Source organism: Peromyscus leucopus, chromosome 5, assembly GCF_004664715.2.
Source record: "Peromyscus leucopus breed LL Stock chromosome 5, UCI_PerLeu_2.1, whole genome shotgun sequence".
Lineage (NCBI taxonomy): Eukaryota > Metazoa > Chordata > Mammalia > Rodentia > Cricetidae > Peromyscus > Peromyscus leucopus.
This window is the reverse complement of record NC_051067.1, coordinates 8,578,468-8,601,124: the sequence shown is the minus strand read 5'-3', so window position 1 is coordinate 8,601,124 and position 22,657 is coordinate 8,578,468. Positions and strand designations below refer to the sequence as shown.

Here is a 22,657-nt window from a genome sequence, read left to right as displayed (position 1 = left end):
CCCAGGGGGAGGTCCGCCCCCCCTTCTCAGCTTGCCCCGGGGCGCCCCCATGCCCCTCGCCCTGCTAGCCTATACCCGGACTCTGAGCTTCCACTCTGATCCCAGGGCCAGTCCCATGCACATGTCTTGTCCTGGTGCCCCACCTAGTAGCACACCCTCTAACCCCAGCCCTAACCCCACCAAGATCTCAGGCCCTCCCCAGGCCCAGGTTCATCCCTCTGCCTCCCCATTGAACCCCTTGGTTCATTTAACTCCATCTCAGCCTCACCCCGTTCCCAGCTCCATCCCACCCTACATGAAGTCCATTTTGGTCCTTACCCTATCCCTGTCCCTGTCAAGCTCCCCATGAAGCCAGGCCTGGGTTGTCAATGGCCCATTTCCTCGGCAAGGACCCTTCCTGGTCTACCACCATCACTTCCAGGGCCATCCAGGGCCAACTGCACATCCTGTCCCAGCTCAGACCCATGCTTAGCAGGGCACACCTCCTTACCTATTCACCAGCCCCTCCAGCTATGCCAGCCTGCCTGAGTCCACTGGGGTCCCTCTCCCGAACCACACCCTCCCTCATCCCTGCCATTATGACCTTATCTCAGCCATTCCCACCCCACCGCAGCTCATCACCTTGCCATTCCAATCATTTTCTTCCTGGATGGGGTATCCAGGAAATCATGTCTTCTTTTCCAAACACCATACCTCCTAAGGAACCCCAAGTAGGTCTCCAAAGCCACTCCAGGGTGAACCTTCGGCACCTTTTATTTCCCAAAGCTCTGAGCATAGAAGTGCCTGGGCCTCAGAAAGGTTCCTATGGGGAAGTGCCTCCAGGCATTCTTTCCTGTGGAATGGGGTCGATCCAGAAAACCTTTCCATCACCATCAAGCCTCCCAACCCACTTCCCGGGGAGATGACAGAACCCAGAGCCTCACCAAGCTTTCCTGGGGCTAATCTGTGAAGAGGTGGTGGTTTTCAGTGGGCCTCCTGGTTCTGATCTGGTCAATCATCTATGCCCAGGAGCCCGTATGTACATTCACTGCAATGCTTTGGAATGGGATGAAGGGGAGGGGAGGCTTTGAAAACTCTGCGTTTCACAGGCCCCTGCCTCAAGAGCTCTGGGTGCCCACTAGCCATGGACCCCTATCCCTGGCAGTTCCTCCACCACTCATACCTAGAGTGGGCCCCAGGAGTGGTCAGTCCTAGAGCCTGGGGCCCTGGATGCAGGTGGAATGCAAGGGTGATGGCAGAGAAAAATAGTGATGTCTCAAGAGGGGAAGGGAGGGGTGAGAAGCCAGGGTGAGGACAGAGCAGTTTGCTGGATCACTAGACAGGGGAAGAGTGCCCTCCTGGGGAGGGAGGAGGCTTGGAGGTTCAGGCATGGGACTAGGCATGGGCATCTCTGGCCCCAGCTCCTTCCTGCTTCTTCCTACTCCCCATCCTCCCTGTCTCCCCATCCTCCTGCTTAGCCCATTTCAGATCCCAAAAGCAGACCCACAGGCTCTTCGGAAGGCTGCTCCTCAGATCCCCAGACTACCAGCTGTCTCTAGCCACACCCACTTCACCTCCCATCTGTATCCTCTTTTGTTCTGTTTAGTTTTAAAAAATATTTTATTGAGCTGGGTATGATGGCACATGTCTTTAATGCCAGCACTGGGGAGGCAGAGGCAGGCAGATCTCTGAGAGTTCTGGGCAGCCAGGCCTATGTTATGAGACTCTGATTCAAAATAAATAACAAAAATCCAAGTTCTTTCTCCTTTTTGTCTTTAATTTTTAGGTTAGCATACAGAGTAATGAGCCCCATCACAATATGGACCATTGTTTTCCTTGTCCTTTGTTCCCCACCACCCCTTTCTCCTTCTGGCTGGCTCCCGCCCCCTCCCTTTTGTCGTTGTTTTTTGTTTGTTTTGGTTTTGGTTTTTGGTTTTAAAGACAGAGCTTCTCTGTGTAGCTCTGGCTGTCCTGGAACTCACTAGCAGATTGGGCCAGCCTCGAACTCACAGAGATCCACCTGCCTCTGCCTCCCGAGTGCTGGGATTAAAGGTGTGCACCACCACCATCCAGCTGCTTTCCCAGTGCTTTAAAAAAATTTATCATTGCTGGGGTGGAGGTGGCACACGCCTTTAGTCCCATGCCTCCCTCTTGGGAGGCAGAGGCAGGCTGATCTCTGTGAGTCCAAGGACAGCCTGGTCTACAGAGTGAGTTCCAGGACAGCCAGGGCTACACAGAGAAACCCTGTCTCGAAAAACAAGCAAAATTAACTTTGTGTATGTGTGTGAGTACAGGCACACACACGTGCCACAGCCTTCCTGTGGAGGTCAGAAGACGTCTTTCAGGAGTTGTTCCAAGGATGTAACACAAGTCTTCTGGCTGGTGGCACTTGTACCTGCTGGGCCATCTCTCCCCCCCCCCCAGAGGGGGGCCTTGTTTAGTTTTTGTTGTTATTTGAGACAGAGCTTACACTAACCCACGTTGGCCTCCAGCTCCGTGTAAGAATGCTGGGAGCCCAGCATGTGCCACATACTGGGCTTGTCACCTTGGGCCTGGTGGGCATGAGGTGACTGTAATCCCAGCATGGGGCAGCAAGGGGCAAGAAGAGCATTCTCCCCTGCACAGGGAGCTCAAAGGCTACGAGAGCCCCTGCTTCGAAAACAAAACAAAATCAAACAGCTGGGAGTGGTGGGGCAGGCCTTTAATCCCCATACTTGGGAGGCAGAGCCAGGCAGATCTCTGTGCGCTGGGTTCGAGGCCAGCCTGGTGTATATATCAAGCTCCAGGACTGCCAGACTACACAGAGAGACCTTGTCTCAAAAACAAACAAACAAACAAAAACCCAGTAATGAAACAGTTTTAGGACTGGAAAAACGGCTGAGCAAGCTGAAGAGTTCATGTCTGGCCAGTGTTAGATCCTTAGTATGGAAGGGGAAAAAAGAAAAAAAACTATGCATAAATAGTGCATAAATCCCACAGCCCTATATGGGGTTTCTCTTACTTTCAAATGATGGAGCCTTCCACTGCTTCTAAGTCATGGTCTTTACTCCTTATCCCCAGCCACCAAGTTTCTTGGCGTTTTTCTAGCCAAGGTCATCATCTTTAAATTACCAAATTCCGTTGCTCTATTGCAGCCGTTTCCTTGACTGTTTCTGAGGAGAGGGTGGCCACTGCTCACTCCTCAGAGACCCTGCCTCTTTGCAGCCACTTAGTTGCCCCTGAAAACCACACCCAGTTTCGGTGGGTGGCTCCTTGGAGGTTCTCCCACTATGTTTCTCGTCTGCCACCCCTGGCATTGATCACCCTTCACATCACTGACATCTCGGCTTCTCCCACCCCCAGAGCTCCCCACACACACTGGGGGGTGGGGGCTGGTCTCATGGCTTTCGGGTCCCTAGAATAGAAAAGATGAAGAGACAGGGTTCACATTCAGAAACCAGCTCCTTGCTGTGTGCCTATGGCTGAAACACTTCTCCCTTCCGAGTTTCCTTTTGAGAACCTGTTAGAAGGCTAAGATGGGCCTGGATGGCAACTTAGAACATGGGAACCCCCTTCCCCTCCTCTGGCAGCCCTACCCTCCTCCCCCACCTTCTAGCTTCCCCCACACCTTTCAAGGTTTCAACACCAACACAGAGGGGAGCATGTGGGCCGCAGGGCTTCTCAGCATCAGCTGGCAGAGCCTTCCCTGGCCTCATCCTGTCCCTTCAGATCCTACCTAGCACACCTTCAAAAGTGCCCCCTCATCATTACCAAGCTCAGCGCTTCCCAGGCACCGCCTTGGCTCTGGGCCAAGCACATTAGCTCTGCTTCTCACAACACCAGTGTCCTCACCGACTGTGCCCTGCCATTGGTGTGACCGCGGGCAGATGGGAAGTGCCTCTGTGTGGTTGGTTTTGCTTTGTTTTGAGGCAGGGTCTGTATCTCAAATTCCCACCTAGCAGGGATTACCATGGTACCTGGCTTCAGTGTGATCACTCCCCTACCCCCCCCAGCACCCCTCCACCCCCCACCCCCCCAGGACCCCCCCTCCCCCTCCCCCCCCAAGCATTGGAGATGTCACAGTTTGCTTTCCTGTTGCTGTGCTAAACCACCATGGCCCAAAGCAACTTGGGGAGGAAAGGGCCGATTTCATCTCACAGGTTCTAGTCCACCATGGAGGGAAAGTCAGAGCAGAAACCTAGAGGCTGGAACTGAAGGAGAGGCCGTGGAGGGAGGGATGCTGCTTACCAGCTTTCTCTCCCGACTCGCTCTGCTTGCTTTCTTGTTCAACCCAGGACCCCCTACCAAGGGGCAGCACCCCTTTAGGGGCAGGGTCCTCCCACATCAATTATTAGTCAAGAAAATGCCCTACAGACTTGCCTGCTGGTAATCTGATGGATCTGAGCTACATTTTTAGGACCCTTTTTATTTAAAGACAAGGTCTCCCTATGTTGTCCAAACTGGCCTGAAACTCACTCTGTAGCTCAGGTAAGCTTTGAATTTGTGATCCTCCTGCCTCAGTCTCTCATGCAGCTAGGATGAGAAGGCCTGGGACATCTGGTGTGGCTAGTTGGTTGATTTTTTTTTTAAGTATCTAGGAAGTGCTTGAAGTGCAAAAACACACAAGTAGGTGCTCTGGGCGTGTGTAGGTGCTCTGGGCATGAGTAGGTGCTCTGGGTGTGTGTAGGTGCTCTGGGTGTGTGTAGGTGCTCTGGGCGTGTGTAGGTGCTCTGGGCGTGTGTAGGTGCTCTGGGCGTGTGTAGGTGCTCTGGGCGTGTGTAGGTGCTCTGGGCGTGTGTAGGTGCTCTGGGTGTGTTGGCTGCTGGGGCAATGATTTGCTTAGAGGCACACAGTTGAGTGGCTAAGTCCACATCACTTCAGCATAGCGCACACACACACACACACACACACACACACACACACACACACACACACACACACTCCCCAGCACAGGAATTTCCTTGATCATGGACTAAGCGTCCTAAAATTTGGTCAGCAGTTCCAGAAGCTAGACGAGGGGTCTGGGGATGGAGTCAAGGAACAGAGGGCCCTGCTATGGAGGGGCTGCAGTGCCCTGGATATCCGTGCTCCAATCTCCTCACCATTCCTGCTTTTATATCTCTTGATTCTTCCTGTACCCTGTAATCCAAGCCTTGTGGACCAGACCTGTGACCCAAGTCAGTCCAGTGGAGCTTCTGAGGGCCATAACAGGGTGTTCCAGTGATGGACCCCATGAAGAAGCAGAGCCAAGGAAAGGGGGTAAGCCACCATCAGCTGTATCCAGCATGTCATGGCTGAAGCCACCAACTAGTTCTGGAAAATTATCTTCATTTTTTTTTTCTTAAATGAGTTTGAATTTCAGCAATAATTCTTCCTCATCTACATGGTCCCTAGGTTCTAGTCATTTTTGTCAGTGGCCAGGGATGTGGCTGAAACCTGAGTTGACCTAATGGCCCCAAGACGGAGCAAAGGGTCCTGGACCTCCTCTTCAATCTCCCCAGCACTAGGTCTCCGGAGTTCTCCCCTGGCTCTGCGTTGGTAAGCATTTCTTCCTACTATGATGGCCCTGGAATCTAGCTTAAGCCTCTCTCCTCCCATTGGAAAGGGGGCCCCTTCCAATATTCTCAAGGATGGCTGTGGATCTCTGTGTACCTGCTGCTCCCTGGGTGGGCAGCCACCAGGCCCTTTTAGCCTACCGCCTCCATTCCCTTCCTGTAGCAAGGCTTGGAGAGGCGGATGTGTGCCTTCTGTGTGTACCCAGGCCATGTGGGGCTGAGCCCAGGAGAGGCAGCACAGAAGCGTCAGTTCTGGAGAAACAGTCCTCACCCTCCACCTCCCCTCCCTGCTGACTGCAAATGAGTTCAAGTTGCTCAAAGCAGGAAAAAGCCCCTCCCTCACTGGCTGCCCACGCAGACCCCCACTATGGACTCTGCCCTGTTGGCTGGGGACACTGTACTCTCTCCAAGGGAGCTAATGGGCTCTCCTGCCTGGCATAAAGACATTCATTTCCAAGGGTAGGCTCTAGCTGCACAGCCTCACACTCCAGCTTGGGAACAGGGTGATCTCAGCAGCCCTGGGGGGCAGGGGGGTGGCGGTGCGTGTTAGACTGAAAGGGTGGGGAGAGGACAGGTCAGTAGAAAGTCCCTACACCTCTAGTCCATGGGATGGTAATTTCTGGTCATTCTGGCTGGGTGGCTCTGGCATGTCACCTTTGCCTCTCTGAGCCTAGATTCCTGTATCTTAGTTTTTAAAGATGGTCTTAATGTGCAGCTCTGGACTGCGTAGTTCCCTCTGTGTAGCAGTCTGCCATTGAATTCCCACTCTCCCCCTGCCTCGGCCTCCCAGAGTGCTGGGATTACAGGCCTATGCCACCATGCCTGGCTTGAACCATCACTTTTAACAGGCGATGGAGTAGCCAGGTCCCAAGCACTTGCTTTATAGTCCCTAGGATCCAGACAGGCCTGTGGTATTGCTCTCCCGTCCTCTAGCTTCCCTCCGATGCTGCCGTGCGGCTCTCAGTGCTTCTCCTCACACCCCTCTTGGGCCCTCTAGCTCACTATCTTCAATCACACTCCTGCGGCCACTACAGGCTCCCTACCCTATCTTGTTCTCAGCTGACTGTGGGCCTCTCGTCCCCCCACCCCCGCCACAGGCAAGCCTCTTAAGAGCTGTCTGCAGGCTCTCCACACATACACCTGTTCCTCTTTAATCCTGGCAGTGGCCCAGCTCTTTGCTAAACTGATCTGGCAAATGTCACCTTGTTTTGAAATACCATGGGGACTCCTTGGCCTTATCTGCCTGGTTGACATTGTTGGCAACTTCTGGAAATGCTCTTGGCCTGTGTGGAGGTCCTGCTGGAGTACCCTGCAGGCCGTCATGCTGTCCCTGGCGGCTCCCTCCGCTCTCTGTGCCCAGCTCTGTTTCTGCTCTGGGTCCCTTGTCAGTTTTCTGTGAATTCCTACCTATCCTCACACTGGATTTGGCCTGCATTTATTATTTTTTAAAACAGGATTAAAACAATAAAATGCAGCTGCCAATACTAAAACTCCAGCTCTCACACGAAGCATGTGAACCTGCACACATGGTTGCTAATCTGGCAAATCTGGCTTCATTGCCTGGAGGACGCAGCAGCCCTGTGCTCAGGACAAGGGGTGGCTACCCCCAGAAGGGTGCCTGGCAGCGATTTCCACCCACCCTGTGCTCTTGCTCTTTGGTATCCATGGAAACTGAGGATGGACTGAGAGGGCTTCACAGTTCAAGAGAAGCAGAATACTTTTCCCTGTGAACTAAAAGATGCTGCGTTTAATATGCTCAGCATGTCTATGTTGAAAGACAGACACATCCTACCTGATCCACTCCCGGAGTTACCTGCTGGGGCCTGTGCCCCGGCTCTCCCCAGGCGCTAATTACAAGCATTTATGTTGAGTGCCCTGCCCCTGGCCCAAGTTCACTCCTGAATTGAAGCTAAGGTGAAGCTAGACTTGAATCTTCAGCTGCTTCCTAGAACTGTCTCCTAAACATCCGTAACACTTCATTCATTAAACAAACATTTACTCTACCTATGTACCAGATGTTCTAGGCTCTGCAGGATAGCAAAGACTAGCCCTCTGAGGCCTTTTTTTTTCCCCCATAAAAGGGATCAGCCTGACGGTACTTAAGACAGGGTCACCCAAAGAACACGTGGCCATGAGCACACCAGGCTGTTGTGACCTGAGTCCCCTCTTCGGTTCCTCCCCTGTTCAGGCTTGAGACAGAGGACAGTCCCTCTAGGATGGTAGAGGGCATCAGTGGGAAGTAGGAACCCTAGGAAACAATGTGCCTCTACTAAATCCACCAAAACTATCAAATACAGCAGGAAGGATGGCTCAGTGGTTGGTTAAGAGTACTTGCTACTCTTCCAGAGGACTGGGGTTTCGATTCCCAGCACTCAAAGTGCTCACAACCATCTGTAACCCCAGTTCCAGGGGACCCAATGTTCTCTTCTGGTGTCCACAGACACCAGGCATGAAAGTGATCTATGTAAGTAAAGGCCCCATACACATAGTTTAAAAAACCCATAAATGGCACAAGGCAGAAGCAGGCTTCCTGGAGGGTACTGGCTTACAAACAGTACCACCAGCCAGTCTTAGGGCAATACACGCAGCTTCACGCCTGGCTCAGAGGCTGTACCAGTTACCTTGGTTACATGTCTTGACATTTCTGAGCCTCATCTAGAAAATGAATAACCAAGGTCGGGAGTATAGCCCAGTTGGCAGAGTCCTTGCCTACAATGTACAAAGCCCTGGGTTCGATTCCCAGCACTGCATAAAGCCAGGTGTTATCCCAGCACTCAAGAGGTAGAGACAGGAATTTGAAGTTCAAGATCCTCCCTGGGCTACACAGTGAGTTCAAGGCCTGCCTTGGGATAGATATAAGCTTTGTTTCAAAAACAAAACCCAAACAAACAAAAGCAAGAGTCCCAAGATGTGACAGGCGCCTCATGCTACAACCTCTGCCTTGGAGAGGCTACGACAGAAGCAACCGACACTGGAAGCTGGCCAGGTGACCGTGAGTTCCAGGCCAGCCTGGGGTACAGAATAACAACCTGTTTCCAAAAAACTAACAAAGCCTGGCGGTGGTGGCACACGCCTTTAATCCCAGCATCGGGCAGGAGGCAGAGGCAGGCAGAGCTCTGTGAGTTCAAGCCCAGCCTGGCCTACAGAGCGAGTACTGGGCCAGTCAGAGAAACCCTGCCTCAAAAAAAAAGAAAGAAAGAAAGAAAGAAAAGAATTGCAGCCTAGAGAGATGACTCAGTGATTAAGAGCACTGGCTGATCTCCAGAGCACCCAGGTTCAATTCCCAGCACCCACATGGCAGCTCACACCAGGCTGTAACTCCAGTTCTAGGGGACCTGACACCCTCACACAGACATACATACAGGCAAAACACCAATGCACATAAAATAAAAATAAATTATAAAAAAAAAAATTGCAGGCACCTGGCAAGGTGGGTGGGGAGATCACATGACCAGTAGGCAGGCTCTGGTACATATTAGACACTTAGCAACATCGTCCATGGATTCCTGGGGCTTGTCACTGGGTCTCTAACACTGCCTTTCCCTGGAACCTCTGTGTCTGCTCTGCCCTCAGACATTTCACATCCCCATCTGGGGATTGAGCCTGGCACTCCGGCTCCCGGCTCCAGCAGATGACAGGTGGGCTCACCTGGCAGTTGCTGTCCACATCTCACATCTGCAGACCCACCCCCAACTCGGACCTACTCTAACCTCCAAGGCAGGCCTGACCAGTGGCTTCCTTCACAACTGTGAGCACTGGGCCCAGCACATGGGGTCCGCACTGTACTTCTTCATGTGATCATGAAGCTTCCACATCCCTATGAGGACCACTAAGAGGCTCCACTCCAGGAACTGTCTTAACCGCCCCCTCCTTCTGCCTCAAGTCCCACTATTCCAGATGCCAGGTGGGAGACACAGCACACAGCTAGTACAGGTTTATTGTGGCTCTGGAGTGAGCGGGCCTAGCAAGGCCAGCACCGGTGAGGGATGGTGGCGGAGGAGGTGCAGCTAAGGGGACAGTGAAGAAGGTGACACAGGTTCAGGGAACCCCAGGATCCGGCCAGGAGTTGGGGGTGGGGACAACCACTGCCAGCCCTACCCAGAAATGTTGAGGGTGATCACTCTAGACTTTTCACCCTTCAGGCGGGGTGGGGCGGCCATGGCGTGTGGAAGGTGCTCATACGTGGGAGAAGGCATGGCTCTTGCAGAGGGGCTTGTCCTTCTTGGAGTAGAAGGTCTTTCCTTCCAGGTTGATTTGACATATCTGAGGACAAGGAGGGTCCAGTCCCATGAGGCTGGGGGAGTGGGAGAGGCCCGTTCCCAACCTCTCCTACATCCCTCAGGCAGGAGATGGGCGTGGGGTGGTGAGGAACAGAAGACAGACCGACAGACACACACGCACACGCACACAGACACACACACACATGCATGCACACGCACACAGACACACACGTACACGTACACGCGCACACGGACACACACACACACACAGGCACACGCACACGCACACAGACACATGCACACGGTGGGGGTTGTGCTTACTGCGCAAACAAAGCATGTGTCATGCCAGCTGAAGCCCAGAGCTTCCAGGAAGCGGTCTCCAGCGTCAATCTTGAAGTCACAGCCTCGACATTTTGTGCCAAACATCTTCTCGTAGTCTGGAAATGGGGCCAGACAAGTGGGTCTGTATTTACCCCCGTCCCTTACCCAGCCCCTCCTTGCCTTCTCCAGGCCACCAGATACCTCGCTCGCAGTAGGGCGCCCCTTCTTCCATGTAGAAGGCTCTGTTGCGGATGGGCGTTTTGCAGGCGGCGCAGGTGAAGCAATGCACATGCCAGGTCATCTTCAGGGCATGCATGATCTCCTGGAAGAGGCCCGGGCACGGTCAGCTCCAGCCCATCCCCAGAACCCAGGAGGGCTGCCACGAGCCCTCCCACTGCTATAAGATACTACATTTACATATGTACAGCTCCTAGAGCACCACTCTCCAAGTCCGTATGTATTAGGTCTCAGACTTGCATGTCTCCAACAGCTCCCAGACTCTCCATCCCAAACCTGCTCCTCCTACAGTAAATCCCTCCATCTGTTCAGGCCAAATTCCACCTCCTCTTTTTTTTTTTTTTTAAGTAGTCTCATATAACCCTGGCTGGCTTTGAACTCCTGATCCTCTGTCTCCACCTTCTGAGGGCTGGGTTTTCAGGTGTGTGCCACCATGTCTGACTCAAAATTCCCCTTTCTCATGCCCCCTCCCCCCCATCCGTGAGTACTGATATGTCCACCTCCAAGACCCACCCAGCCTTGTGAAAGTTAAAATGCTTGCTGGATACAGAATTCAAATGGCCTGCACAATTTATTAAGATCCTGTCTTTAAAAAAAGCCAAGTCCTGTGCAGAATCCAGCAGTCAGGCCTGTCCTGTTCCCTCCCCTCACCCACACGTTGATCCTGCCACACCAGCCTTTCACCCACCACTGAAACGCCAAGCACACCAGGCTGGGGCTACATCCCAGCTGTCCTTCTGCCCAGACTGGTCCTCTCCTCAAGTCTCCCCACCTCTGACTTTCACTTTCTGTACACCTGTCATTCACAGGGCCCACTCTGACGCCAGTGAGCACTCTAAGCCAGCTCTCCTACGCCACGCTAGCAGGGCTTCCCCTCTACTATCCTGTACCACTGGCCTCACTACCATCCTCCCGACAGTGGGCTTGCTGCTTAGTCTCTTCTCCCGTCCTTCTTAGATGTGGGAGACACCGAGCATCAACTGCACTAGGAACGGATCCGTTCCGACGGAGCCTAACCCACTGTGGGTCCTCAGTGTCCCCGGGACAGCCTGGCCATCCTGAACTGTTAAGTCCCCACGGCCAGAGGCTGTGTAGGGTGCCTGGCCACTTTATCCTCTTGTAAAGCATGGCTACCTATTTCGGGAACTGTGTACCTGAACCCAGTCTTGTTGGACTGTTTAGAAATCAGTCCCAGGTTTGCAGCCAGTGACTCCAGGTCCTTGTAAGGGCCAGATGGGGTGTTCAGTGGGCCCAAGTGGAGCCTGAATCACGTGGGGATTACTTGGGCTGAAGCAAACAGTGGTTCTGACATGGTCACTCAGAATGACTTGAAACCTTTTGTTTTTCTTGGTGCCACAGACAAAACCCGAGGACCTCATGTACTAGGCAAATACCCTACCAGTGCACTATACCTAGCCCAGATCTGTAAATGATGCTTCCTGACTCAGAAATGCAAGTGTGCCAGATGTAACTTTGGGGGACAGCTTAGCTCTGGGATGACTCTACATCTGTACTGTATCAAAACTACACCGACTAGGAATCTCTTTGTCTGACATCCCACCACCCCGGTACAGACCCAGGTCCACTTCCTCCTCACCATCTGACCTGCCTTCAGTTCCAAACTCCTCCTGTTATCCCTCACCCTTTTCAAGTGCTGCTTGTGACACAACTATTCTGCTTGTGGCCTTCTTGGGTATTCCGGCTTGCGCTCCCTTCCTCTTTTTTTTTTTTTTGTTTTGTTTTTTTCTTTCTTTCTTTTTTTTTAAAAAAGATTTATTTATTTATTATGTACACAGAAGAGGGTGTCAGATCTCATTACAGATGGTTGTGAACCACCATGTGGGTGCTGGGAATTGAACTCAGGACCTCTGGAAGAGCAGCCGGTGCTCTTAAACCTCTGTGCCATCTCTCCAGCCCTTGTTTTGTTTTTTTCTGAGACAGGGTTTCTCTGTGTAGTTTTGGTGCTTTTTCCTGGAACTCGCTCTGTAGCCCAGGCTGGTCTCGAACTCACAGAGATCCGCTTGTCTCTGCCTCCCAAGTGCTGGGATTAAAGGCGTGCGCCACCACCTGGCTCTTCTGCTTTATTTGAACGGAGTTTGGTCTTTTAGGTTGGAAAGGTTGCTTAGTGCTTACTTGTTGCTCTTGTAGAGGACCCTGGTGTCTTTTCCAGCACTCACATGGTAGGTCACAACCATTTGTAACTCCAACTCCAGAGGACACTTGTCTTTCTGATCTCTGAGAGCACCAGGTGTAAATGTGGTGCACATACATTCATGTAGGCAAAATACTCAATACATATAAAATAAATACACCAGCCGGTATAAAAGCGCATGCCTTTAATCCCAGCACTCGGGAGACAGAGCCAGGAGGATCTCTGTGAGTTTGAGGCCAGCCTGGTCTGCAGAGTGAGATCCAGGTCAGGCACCAAAGCTAAATCCAGTCTTGAAAAACAACAACAACAACAACAAGACCAAAAAAAAAAAACTTTTTAAAGGCTGATCTTTTAAGAGTATCTTGGCTAGCTCGGTGGTGGTGGTGGTGGTGGTGGTGGTGGTGGTGGTTGCACGCCTTTAATCCCAGCACTCGGGAGGCAGAGGCAGGTGACTCTATGAGTCTGAGGTCAGCCTGGGCTATGGAGCAAGTTCCAGGACAGCCAGGGGTGTTACACAGAGAAACCCCCGTTTCAAACAAATAGAGTATCCTGGCTGTTATAAACTGAAGCCATTATTAGAATGTTTTTATTTTCTTCAGGGAGCGTCTCACTGTGTAACCCAGGCTGGCCCGTCACTCACAATCCTCTTGCCCCTGCTTCCCAAGTGCTGAGATTAGAAGCAAATGCCACCATGCCTGACGAGGCTTGTTTGTACATGGAATGGAACCAGGGCCTTGTACATGCTATGTATTCTCTACCACTGAACAATCCTCAGCTGTTAGGCTGTTTAGGATCCTGGAGATTCATGCTGAGATCTCCACATCTGGCAGTTGCTAAACACTACTGAACACTGACTGCCGACAGGCTCAACATTTACTTCCTGGCCTGCCCGCCTGCCCCCCTGCCCGCCAGCGCACCCCACTCACTCCAGTGATCTTCTTCTTGCATTTGGCACAGCTGGGTGCATAGCGCACATCATAGCAGGAGGGGCAAAAGATAGCCCCCTTCTCCTCGAAGAAGCCACCCTCATCCAGGACCTTCCCACACTGGCTGCACACAAACTCTTCAGGGTGGTATGCGTGGCCCAGTGCTACCAGGTAGCGGCCCCTGCAGGGAGAGGGAATGTATGCAAATGAGGTAGACACTCTAGGAGGAAGGCAGGAGTGGCTTCTCCAAGATCATACAGCCAGAGGGACCAAATGTCAAGGGAGCCCTTACATACTCTCTTGACGATGGAGCAGTTTTGGTGCCCTGGTTTGGGAGGGAGTTGGTGGCTTGAGACTACCAAGGCACTCCTGGGGGACTACTGCCCAATGTGAGGATGAAACCTCAACAGACCCCAGTGAACACCCTGTCCTGCTTGCCTGTTCCATTTGGCCTGAGCAGGGGCCTGCAGGCCCTGGATAAACAGGGGTGTCAGGAGGGGATGTTTTACAAATCCTCTACCTAAGAGCTGATGGGAGACAGGAGCAGCCCACCAGGGCCAACTAGGAAGGTTCTAGAATCTGGCTCTGAGGGGCTATGTGACTTGGCTAGGCTCTAGGGAGCCGTGTACAGAGGGAGGTACCTGTGGCCTATCGGCTCTGAGAGCAGCCGCTTAGCAGAGACCAAGCGTGAGGGGAAGCAGCAGACAGGGAGGCCTTCTTTATCCCGGGAGTGGCAAAGTGAGAGGCACAGCTTCAGGGTGCTGCTGGCACCTCCCAGCTCTCACTGCTACAGATTAGTGTGCGTATGGTAGCAAGTGTAGGATTAAGAGCCCGAGGATGGGGGCTGCAGAGAGCGCCCGGCAGTTAAGAGCACTGGCTGCTCTTCCACAGGATCCAGGTTTGAGTCCCAGCACCCACAGGAAGGCTCACAGCCATCTACAACTCCATCCAGTTCCAGGGAAACACAACACCCTTTTTTAAAGGTTTCTGTGGGCACCAGGCATGCCAGGGGTGCCCAGACACACACATACAAGCTAACCACCCATACACAAAAGGTACAACAAATTTAAAGAGATCTGAGGTTCCAGGCTAGATCCCTCTCTGCTTCAACCAAATCCTTAATTCTCTCTGAGTAGCAGCTGAGGCAGGACACTCGGATGGAACAGGCCAGGGCCAGGCTGCAGGGCAGAATGACCAGGGTTGGAAGGGACACTCACCGGATGATCTTGTGGCACTGGTGGCATACGGGGGTCTTGCCATTACTGCCGCCCCCTCCTGTGCCTCCTCCAGCTGCAGCCTGCACTATGGAGGTCCGGTTCTGCAGAGGTGTGGGTGTGGCTGGCTGGCTATGCCGGGTCAACACCGTGCTGGTTTTGTCTGGGGCATAGCGCTCAGCAAACGCAGGGTCCACGGCCCAGGGTGGGCGGCTGGTGGGGCTGGGGGTGGTGGGGCCTGACAGCCAAGGAAAGGAGATCCAGAGGGGTATTCAGGGAGCCCAAAGTACAGAGGGTAGAGCCCAGGGTAGCCTACAAAAGCCCACCACCCCTACGGCCATGGAGGCTACCCACCCTTCTCCAGACCCAAGCCCACTCTCTTACCAGGCCAGGGCTCCTGGGGTACAGTTGAGGCTGGGGCTGGGGCTTCTGTCCTGGGCACCTGGCTGCAAGATCTGCCATTCAAGGCCCTGCCTGGGCTGAGGCTCTGGGCATGGTCCCACCCCCTAACTTCAGCTGGGCTGGCCCCATGGGGAAGCTCAAGGGTGTGAGAGCTGCTGGGATGGGTCCGGGTCCCTCTGGGGTACAGGCAGGAAGGGGTGCTTCCCCTAAGTGGGCAAGAGCTACCTGGTCTGCTGTGGAGTGTGGAAGCAGGGCGGGGCTCCTGCTCCTATAACAGCCTTTGGGTCTCCTCTGATACAGGAGAACCACAGTAAGGCACATCCATCTTTGTTAGGTACGTCCTCCCACTGAGAAGCAGACTGCAGGGCCCGCACCAAGTCTAAAGCATTTAACACCCCGGACCGTACCCCAAACATAACCAGACCCAAGAAGACAGAAGACAGAGGCGAAGGAAGCAGGGCCGAGAACGTTTATTTTCATGCTCAAGGCAGTGCAGACCTGGCAGACAGCAGGACCACAGGGCCGAGAGGGAAGGCAGTGTCAGACGAAGCCAGGCCCTGTCTGTGCCAGGCGGGCTGCCAGCACCAGGCCAGGAGGAGGTTCAGGCCAGGGACACGAAAGCGGGAGGCAGAAGCTGGGGGCACCAGTGGGGTGCCCGGGAGGGAGTGAGAGAGAAAGGAAAGCAGAGGGCAGCGGGCTGGAAGGGCCAGGCTATGACTGCACGTTGAGCGTGTGGGCAGAGCGCTGGTGGTGCCAGTCCCGGAGGCGAGTATAGCGTGGGCTCTGTAGCTCCAGGACATACTTTTCCCTGAGGGGCAGAGAGAGAGGAGGAGGGAGTGAAAGAAGGAGAGATGGAAGGGAGGCAGGGAGGACGGAGGGAAGGAGAAGAGGAAGGGAGAGAAGAGGGCCCCGGCAGGGGAGGGCCAGGAGCAGATGCGGGGCGGTGGCTGGAAAGGAAGCGCGGGAGGTTAGGGAGAGGGGCTAGTGCCCGCGCCTTTACCTTGACTTCTTCATGTACTCCTCATCCGGGTCTTGCACTGAGAGGACAGAGGCAGGCATTGACCAAGAGAAACAAGGGTCACCCCAGCCTTGAGTCCTGGCAAAGTCAGGCCTGGCTAAGGCCTAGCGAGTCCGCCCTGACCTGGGCCAGCACTTACTGAACTCGGTGCCCGTGAGGTGGGCAAGGATGCGGAAGGAGCGGGACTGGCCTGTGCCCGGCCGTGGCCGCCAGTCTTCGGTATTCTCCGTCAGCCGCTGCTTGCTGGCATCGGGGACCAGCTGTCTGAGCAACTGTCTGTGGGAGGGGTGTGGCTCAGGACCTCTGGTCCTGGTGAGCACCAGGGCACCCCTCCCAGGATTTGATGTGCATGGGCTACGGTGGGTGACCGGTGAGAGGGGAGGGGGAGGGGTGAGCAAAGGGCCCTGCCGGGTAGGTGGGCCGGGAGGTAATGAGAGATGGGGGGAGGGCAGCCAGGGTAGGGAGGGGCTACCACCCAAAGTGTCAAAAGGGAGGAAGAAAGGGACAGGAAGAGGGGTCTCACTGACTTGTCAGGGGTCTGCACCTGCGAAGGGAATAAGACAGAAGGACAGATAAAGGGACAGACACGGGAGAAGGAAGAGGGGGAAATCAGAGCAGTGAGAGGGAGGCAGGGTGCCGATGAGGGTCTGAGACTCAGCTGGCCCAACTCCACACCCCAACCCCGGGCTGCCAGGAGGGCAGAGGCCGCGTGAGAGCAACAGCCTTAGGTGGGGCCCTATGCCCGGGGCCCTATGCCCACAGCCCCACCCCGCCGCCAGGGATTGCTGCCACACGGTTAAGGGGCTGGGGCACAGCACAGACTGAGCAGTAGCAGGCAGCTTGTGTGTGCTTGTGAAGAGACTAGACGGTGTGGACAGTAGACAGGGGTGAGTGGGCAGGGCTGACATACCCATTCTGCTGCGGGGTGCTGTCAATAGGTGGGGGTGCCCCAAAGGGCCGGGCCGTCTTGTTGAGGGAGGCGCTTGGTGCAAAAGTGTACCTCGGGGGGTCGGCGGGAGGGGTCAGGGCCTGGGCAGAGACAGAGCCGGGCAGGGTGGGTGGGAGGGGAGCAGGGGCTGAGGTAGGAGCAGAGTCACCACCACCAAGGACAGTGACAAGTCCAGCTCCACCTACACATCTGGCCAGAGGCTAAGGGTGAAGGGGTAACTACGATTTCAAGGGGCCAATTTGGAAGTGATGAACTTAACCCACTCTGGGCCAAGGGAGACCAAGGATGGGCAAGGCGCACACAGCACAGGCTTGTGGGAAGAAGCAGACGGACAGACAGGCAGGCACATGTGGCGCCCAGACCGTGCGGCAGCTCCTAGCTCCACTCTCTCAGTTCCCCAGAGACTGCCCATTCTGGCATCTGCCCTCTGCTCTTAGCCAGGAAGAGGGGTACCAAGGCTGGGCCAGGGAGGGCAGGGCAGCCCAGAAGCCCAAGGCCCTCCCTTTCTCAGCCTAGATATCTCCTGGACAACCTACCTTCTGTGGTTTGCTCTGAACAGGCTGGGCTCTGGAGAGAGAGAGAAAGCAGTGACAGCAGGTGGGTCAGGCCAGAGACTGCCTTCACCCCCACCCCCATCCTGTTGGCCCTATACCTGCTGAGACCCAGGCTGAGGCGCTCCCCACAGGCACGGATCTTGTTCTGGGCCTCGATGTGTGTGAGGTTTCCTGCGCTCTCGCCGTCGATACTCAGTACCCAGTCTCCGACGGCCACGCCAGCCTGCGCAGCTTTGCCTCCAGGAGTGAGCTGTGGAGAGGAACGGTCAGAGTCTCTCCATGGGTGCACACCCAAGCTGCACAATTTACCACCCCACCGCTGAGGTGTCCGTTCTTCTCTGTGGCCCTCCCTCACAGTCCGGACACTGCGGGCAAACAGCCACCTTCAGGCTAATGCCCACACTTGCAGGTCAGGACCACAGCCCTTGAGGTCGCTGCTGGTCTGCTCTAAAGGCTATTTCACCCACAAGACTGCCCTCCACCGATGTTATCTACCTGTGTTGCTACAAAGGCCTAGTAGGGTTGATCAGTGTTACCCACCTCAGGGTCCTGACAAGTGTCCCATCTCATATCTGTGAACTGCTACTTGCGCCCCCATACCCCAGTCCCTTCCCCAGGCACTGAATGCCTTCATAAATGTACTCTCGGTCCACTGTTGCATACTCTTTTGTTTATTTATTTATCTATCTATCTATTTATTGGTGACCAAAGCCCACCACTTCCCAGAAAGCAGCCAGTGCTGGTGGCCACCATTCCACCAGACCTACTACATTCCCTTATTTGCCACACAAACCAGAAATTCCCAACTCAAAGTCAAAAGGATTGGAGACATGGTGGTCATCCACAGGTGTGAAATCACAGGGCCACTCACTCAGCCATCGGGCACAGGGCCTGGCCCGCACAAAGCAGGCTCAATTTACACTTTACAGGTAGTAGGAAAAGTGGAGTACCGGCTGCCAAAGGCCCCAGCAGGCTCCTTAGGTGAGCTGATGCAGTGTGTACCGAAGCAGAGGGAAGGCTGAGATTCTGGAGATGTTAGGGACACAGGAGCCTGACTCAGAGACTCAACAGGAGGACAGAAGGGGGAGCTGGACTTGACAGCTCTATTTTGTGCCTCAAGGGGAGGTTAGCAGAGGAGAGAGCAGCTGAGTCAGAGCCCCTTTCTTTACCTGCTAACGAGCAGAACTCACAGAACACCCAGTACTGACACCCCACCTCCCAAGATGCTCACGGGAGTCTGCGCTGCACCTTGCTCACACTCAGAAAACAATGCCCACACCTGAGCTCATGTCATCCAGTCAGCAAGAGGTGCAGCCGGGGTCCGGTCCTGGCTGGAAGGCTCCACCACAACAGGGCACCTATGCTGCACAGGGGGTCACAAGTGAGGGGTCACACAAGGGAGAGCTCCCCATAGATTCCGGGGAGCTGGGTGGTGGTGGTGCACGCCTTTGGATTTTTGTGAGTTGGAGGCTAGCTTGGTCTGCATAGTGAATTCCAGAACAGTTATGATTACAGAGAGACTCTGTCTCAAAATAAATAAATTAAATTTTTAAGAAATTTGAAAAAGAGCCAGGCAGTGGGGACACATGCCTTTAATCCCATCATTCAGGAGGCAGAGGCAGGAGCAGGTAGATCTCTCTGTGAGTTCAAGGCTACAGAATGAGAGCCAGGACAGCACCAAAGCTACACAAGAGAAACCCTGTCTTGAAAAACAAGAAAAAAGACTGGGCACCAGGCATGGTACAGTAGACCTGCAATGCCAACACTCGGGCATGCTGAGCTGACAGTTCAATTCCAGACCTTACCTGAAAAGAGACTCCTCCTCCTCCGTGCCTTGGCTAAGCCTGGGGTCTCCACGCCCCTCTCACCTTTATTTCACTCCCATCAGTCCCTTATCATGGGGACGGGGAAGGGACACCCTAAAGGGGAAGTGACTTACTCTTGCTCACGGTGAGTCAACAGGGGGAGACCTGGTTTAACCACTCCTTCCTATACAGGCTGCTTCCTGAGAGGTGTGGGGTGAGGGGGGTCTTGTGAGGAGCAGCAACTGGCTTCTTGAAAGGCGTGGAGAAGTGAGGAACTACTGCTTTATGGAGTGAGGAGGGCAGGAAGCATGTGGGGGTAGACAGTGGCAGAGTGGCCTTGGGGGGGGCCCTTTGGGAAAGGTGGCTAGCGAGATGGAGATGAAGGAGGGGAAGGGCCAGGGGGCTGGACAGTGTTATGGATGTGGGTGAGTCAGCCTGGGAGCTCCACTGAGCAGCCCAACCCCCAAATCCCAGACATTACCTCATTTTCCAGGCCTGGGCCCACAGCCAGCCTTAGCCCCTCCTCCCTCCCTCCACTCTGGGGTCAGGGGAGGGATAGTGAGCGAGCAGGCTGGCCTAACTTAAAAAAGACCACCCCACCCATCAGGGCCCCATTCCAGGGCAGGGCTCAGCTGGTGGCCCCACCCACATGTTAGGGCTGCTGGACAAAGGAGCCCAGGGGCCAGAGTGCCCCCAACAGGCAACATCTGAGAGGCCATCATTACCAATGAAGAAACCAGGACCTCCACCACACTGGCCAGCACTTTCCCGAGGGGAGGAGGAAGATGGGAGATGTATGTGTGGGGGAAGGGTCCACGGCTCTTAGTCACCCTGCTGGTTGGGGCAGATTCCAAGACAGCCCCAGGGAAGGATCCTGGGAAGAGTGCAGTCTGTATGCCTGCCTGCTCTGGCTACCATGTCCAGCTCCCACAGAGATGCAGCCATACCCCCTCTCTGTCTGAGCAGTGCTGGGAAATTCTCAGGCCCCTTTGGGCTAGGCTTGCCCTGGGCTTCCTGCCAACAGCTGCCTGCCTACACCATTGGCTGGGTGGGCCTCTCTAGGCAGGCGGATATCAGGGCAGGAAGTCCCTGCCCCTTTTTGCCCCCTCAGGCCAGTCAGAGATACCAAGCTGGTGTGCTGGCCTCACCCACTCTGGCACCAAGTTTGCTGAACCCTACTGACACAAATGACTGATGACCAGGTGAGGGGCCACCACGGCGGCTGAGGGGCCTAGGCCAACCCTTTCGGGTTCTGTTGACTGGCCACTGTTGGCCATCCCAGCTGGGGCTGCATTCTTGGGCTTATAAGGCAATCCCCCTGCCACAGGGAGGAGTCAGCTCCCAGCCCCACCCCCTCATTGGAGCAGACTGAGGAATGGGAACGAGAATCCTAGAGGCTAGCCTCACTACACCTCTGCTTAGGGTCAAAGGCCGCTCCAGCCTGACTAGAACCAGCAGACTGAGACTCAGGTCCTCACTCAGCTTGGGAAGATATCCCCTTCCTTAATCTTACAGACAGAACAAGCCATTGTGTGCCTCAGTTCATACCCTTGCTCTGGCGGGGGCTGGCTGAATGAGCTCCTCCATCCCCCCAAGTTCTGTCACTTGGCAAAGCAGGACGACAATTGCTATTCCTTGGATAGCAGTGAAATTAAAGTGAGGTCCTGCCTGGCACCTGGCTCCACACACTGCTCTTCAAGCTAAGACACTTCCTGGAGCCGTCACCATCCCAGACTGATGGCCAAGGGGGCTTGGTGGAAGAGCATCCCGTCCCATGTCAAAGTCGGGGCGCTGGGGTGGGGGTGGGGGTTCGCCCCCTCTATCCATCTAGTTGGGAGTCCTTGCAATACGTGTCCGTTTGGACCCGGGTACTCCTGTCCTGTTGGCTCCCATCATTTGCTGGGGACGTGAGCACCCAAGGAGGGTTGGGGTGTGCATTCCCCAATCTAGGCTCACCCGAGAGATGGAGAGGGGCACGTTGAAGTCCTTGCCCCCTTGCAGCCGGAAGCCCCAAGGTGCTGGCCCCTCCAGCACTACCTTGAAGGAATCCATGGTGCCTACTCCTGTGAGGAAAGAAGAGAGAGAGTGGCCCACTGCAAATTGGCAGGCAGGTCCTGATCTGGTCACTAGCGTTGGCCAGGTCCCAGGAAGCACACACTGGGAGGCAGGTATCTTGTCGGGTTTGGCGGGGCTCCTGGCAGGCAGACCTCACAGGCAACACACAAGTCCGTTCCCCACCCTGCCCCCTGCCACTGGGAGGGTGAGGAAAGTCCTCATCAGGCTGAACTGCTTTTCTCTTCCAGGGGTGGGCTGTGGGGCCAAGTGGCACAGCTTAGCCCATGCTAACCTGGAATCGCAGGAGGGCGGCAGGGTGAGTCAGGGGCCAGCTCCCCCTCCTTCCCCGGGTCCCAGCAGGCCGCTGGAGCCTGCTCGGACTATATAAGGCGTGTAAGTTGACACTGTGGAGAGCCCGTGGAGGGAGCACTTTAGGGGCTCGGGATGTGAGGGGGAGGGGTGGGAAGGAGGCCGCTGGAGCGGGTCCTAGCCATTTTGGGACAGGTCGAGGCATCTGGCAGCCAGGGCGGGACCCCTGGGCACTGCAAGGGAGGAAGAAACGGGTTACTGGCCCTGTGGAGAGTGACGGGGGCCATGTCCCTAACGCGTGGCCAGGGAGGGGATCTCTTCTGGAAGCCAGAGAAAGTAGTGCCACCCACGTACGAAGCTCCCTTTCCAACGTGACTCTGTTTCCCCTCGTCTCCCGCCCCAGGTCTGCGCTTGGCCGCGTCCTCACCGCACACGGTGGCGCAGGCGCCAATCAGCCCCACTTCGCCGCAGGAAGGCGGGGGCGGAGGCTGCGGCCGAAGCCAACCGAGGGAATCTGGCACAAGCCACGACCACCCACGCCCTCACCAGCGCCTCAGCAGGACACAGAACCCCACGGGGTGCAGCCCATGAAACCCTCGCGGCCGCCCGTACCTGTGTGCCCGGCTGGGCCGCTGCTCGGCGACCTCCCGGAGCCGCGCTGGGATCCGCCGCTGCGCTCTGACCCCGCCTCCGCGGACGCCACGCAATTTGAGCCCGCGGAAGGGGGCGGAGTCCTAGGCCACGCCCTCCCCAGGCCACGCGAGTGGACATCCCGGGGTCGGCGGGAGGCCCCACCCAGCCCATAAGCCCTGAGACTCCCGGAGAGGGAAGGAGAAGTCGGGCATTTACCCGGGCACTTGCTCTCCCGAGCCTGATCGCTGCCCAGCCTGCGCCCTGCTCCAGGCTTTCACCCGCGTCCCTTGCGCCTCCCACTGGCGAAGTGGAAGAAAAAGCAGCCTTTTAAAACACCCAGGATTTAGTG

General features: G+C 55.2%; 1 protein-coding gene across 7 annotated transcripts; it reads right to left on the bottom strand.

Annotated features, from left to right (window-relative positions):
• Positions 1–9,432: 9,432 nt before the first annotated feature.
• Pdlim7 (PDZ and LIM domain 7) lies at positions 9,433–22,417 on the bottom strand. 7 transcript variants are annotated; one of them, XM_037205697.1, is made up of 14 exons: positions 22,288–22,417; positions 21,659–21,908; positions 21,268–21,374; positions 17,605–17,756; positions 17,489–17,519; positions 16,914–17,032; positions 16,143–16,279; positions 15,986–16,022; positions 14,968–15,038; positions 14,587–14,821; positions 13,370–13,550; positions 10,256–10,376; positions 10,055–10,170; positions 9,433–9,776 (listed from the first exon to the last, which is right to left on the bottom strand). In XM_037205697.1, the coding sequence occupies exons 3-14, from the start codon at positions 21,361–21,363 to the stop codon at positions 9,690–9,692; spliced, it is 1,383 nt and encodes a 460-aa protein (XP_037061592.1). In that variant the 5' UTR covers positions 21,364–21,374; positions 21,659–21,908; positions 22,288–22,417; the 3' UTR covers positions 9,433–9,689. The 7 variants fall into 7 exon arrangements, with proteins under 7 accessions (XP_037061592.1, XP_037061593.1, XP_037061591.1 ...); XM_037205698.1 differs by lacking the exons at positions 16,914–17,032; positions 21,659–21,908 and adding an exon at positions 16,531–16,547 and having other exon boundaries at positions 22,288–22,412; XM_037205696.1 differs by lacking the exon at positions 21,659–21,908 and having other exon boundaries at positions 22,288–22,408.
• Between the last annotated feature and the right edge of the window lie 240 nt (positions 22,418–22,657).

Excerpts from the sequence above, each read along its gene's own strand:
- Pdlim7 (XM_037205697.1), bottom strand. The coding sequence starts at position 21,363 with ATGGATTCCTTCAAGGTAGTGCTGGAGGGGCCAGCACCTTGGGGCTTC. Across the intron at positions 16,280-16,913 it reads AGCACCCCGCAGCAGAATGG|ACAGTTGCTCAGACAGCTGG; the intron begins GTATGTCAGCCC and ends CCCCTCCCACAG. Across the intron at positions 9,777-10,054 it reads ACACATGCTTTGTTTGCGCA|ATATGTCAAATCAACCTGGA; the intron begins GTAAGCACAACC and ends CCTTGTCCTCAG.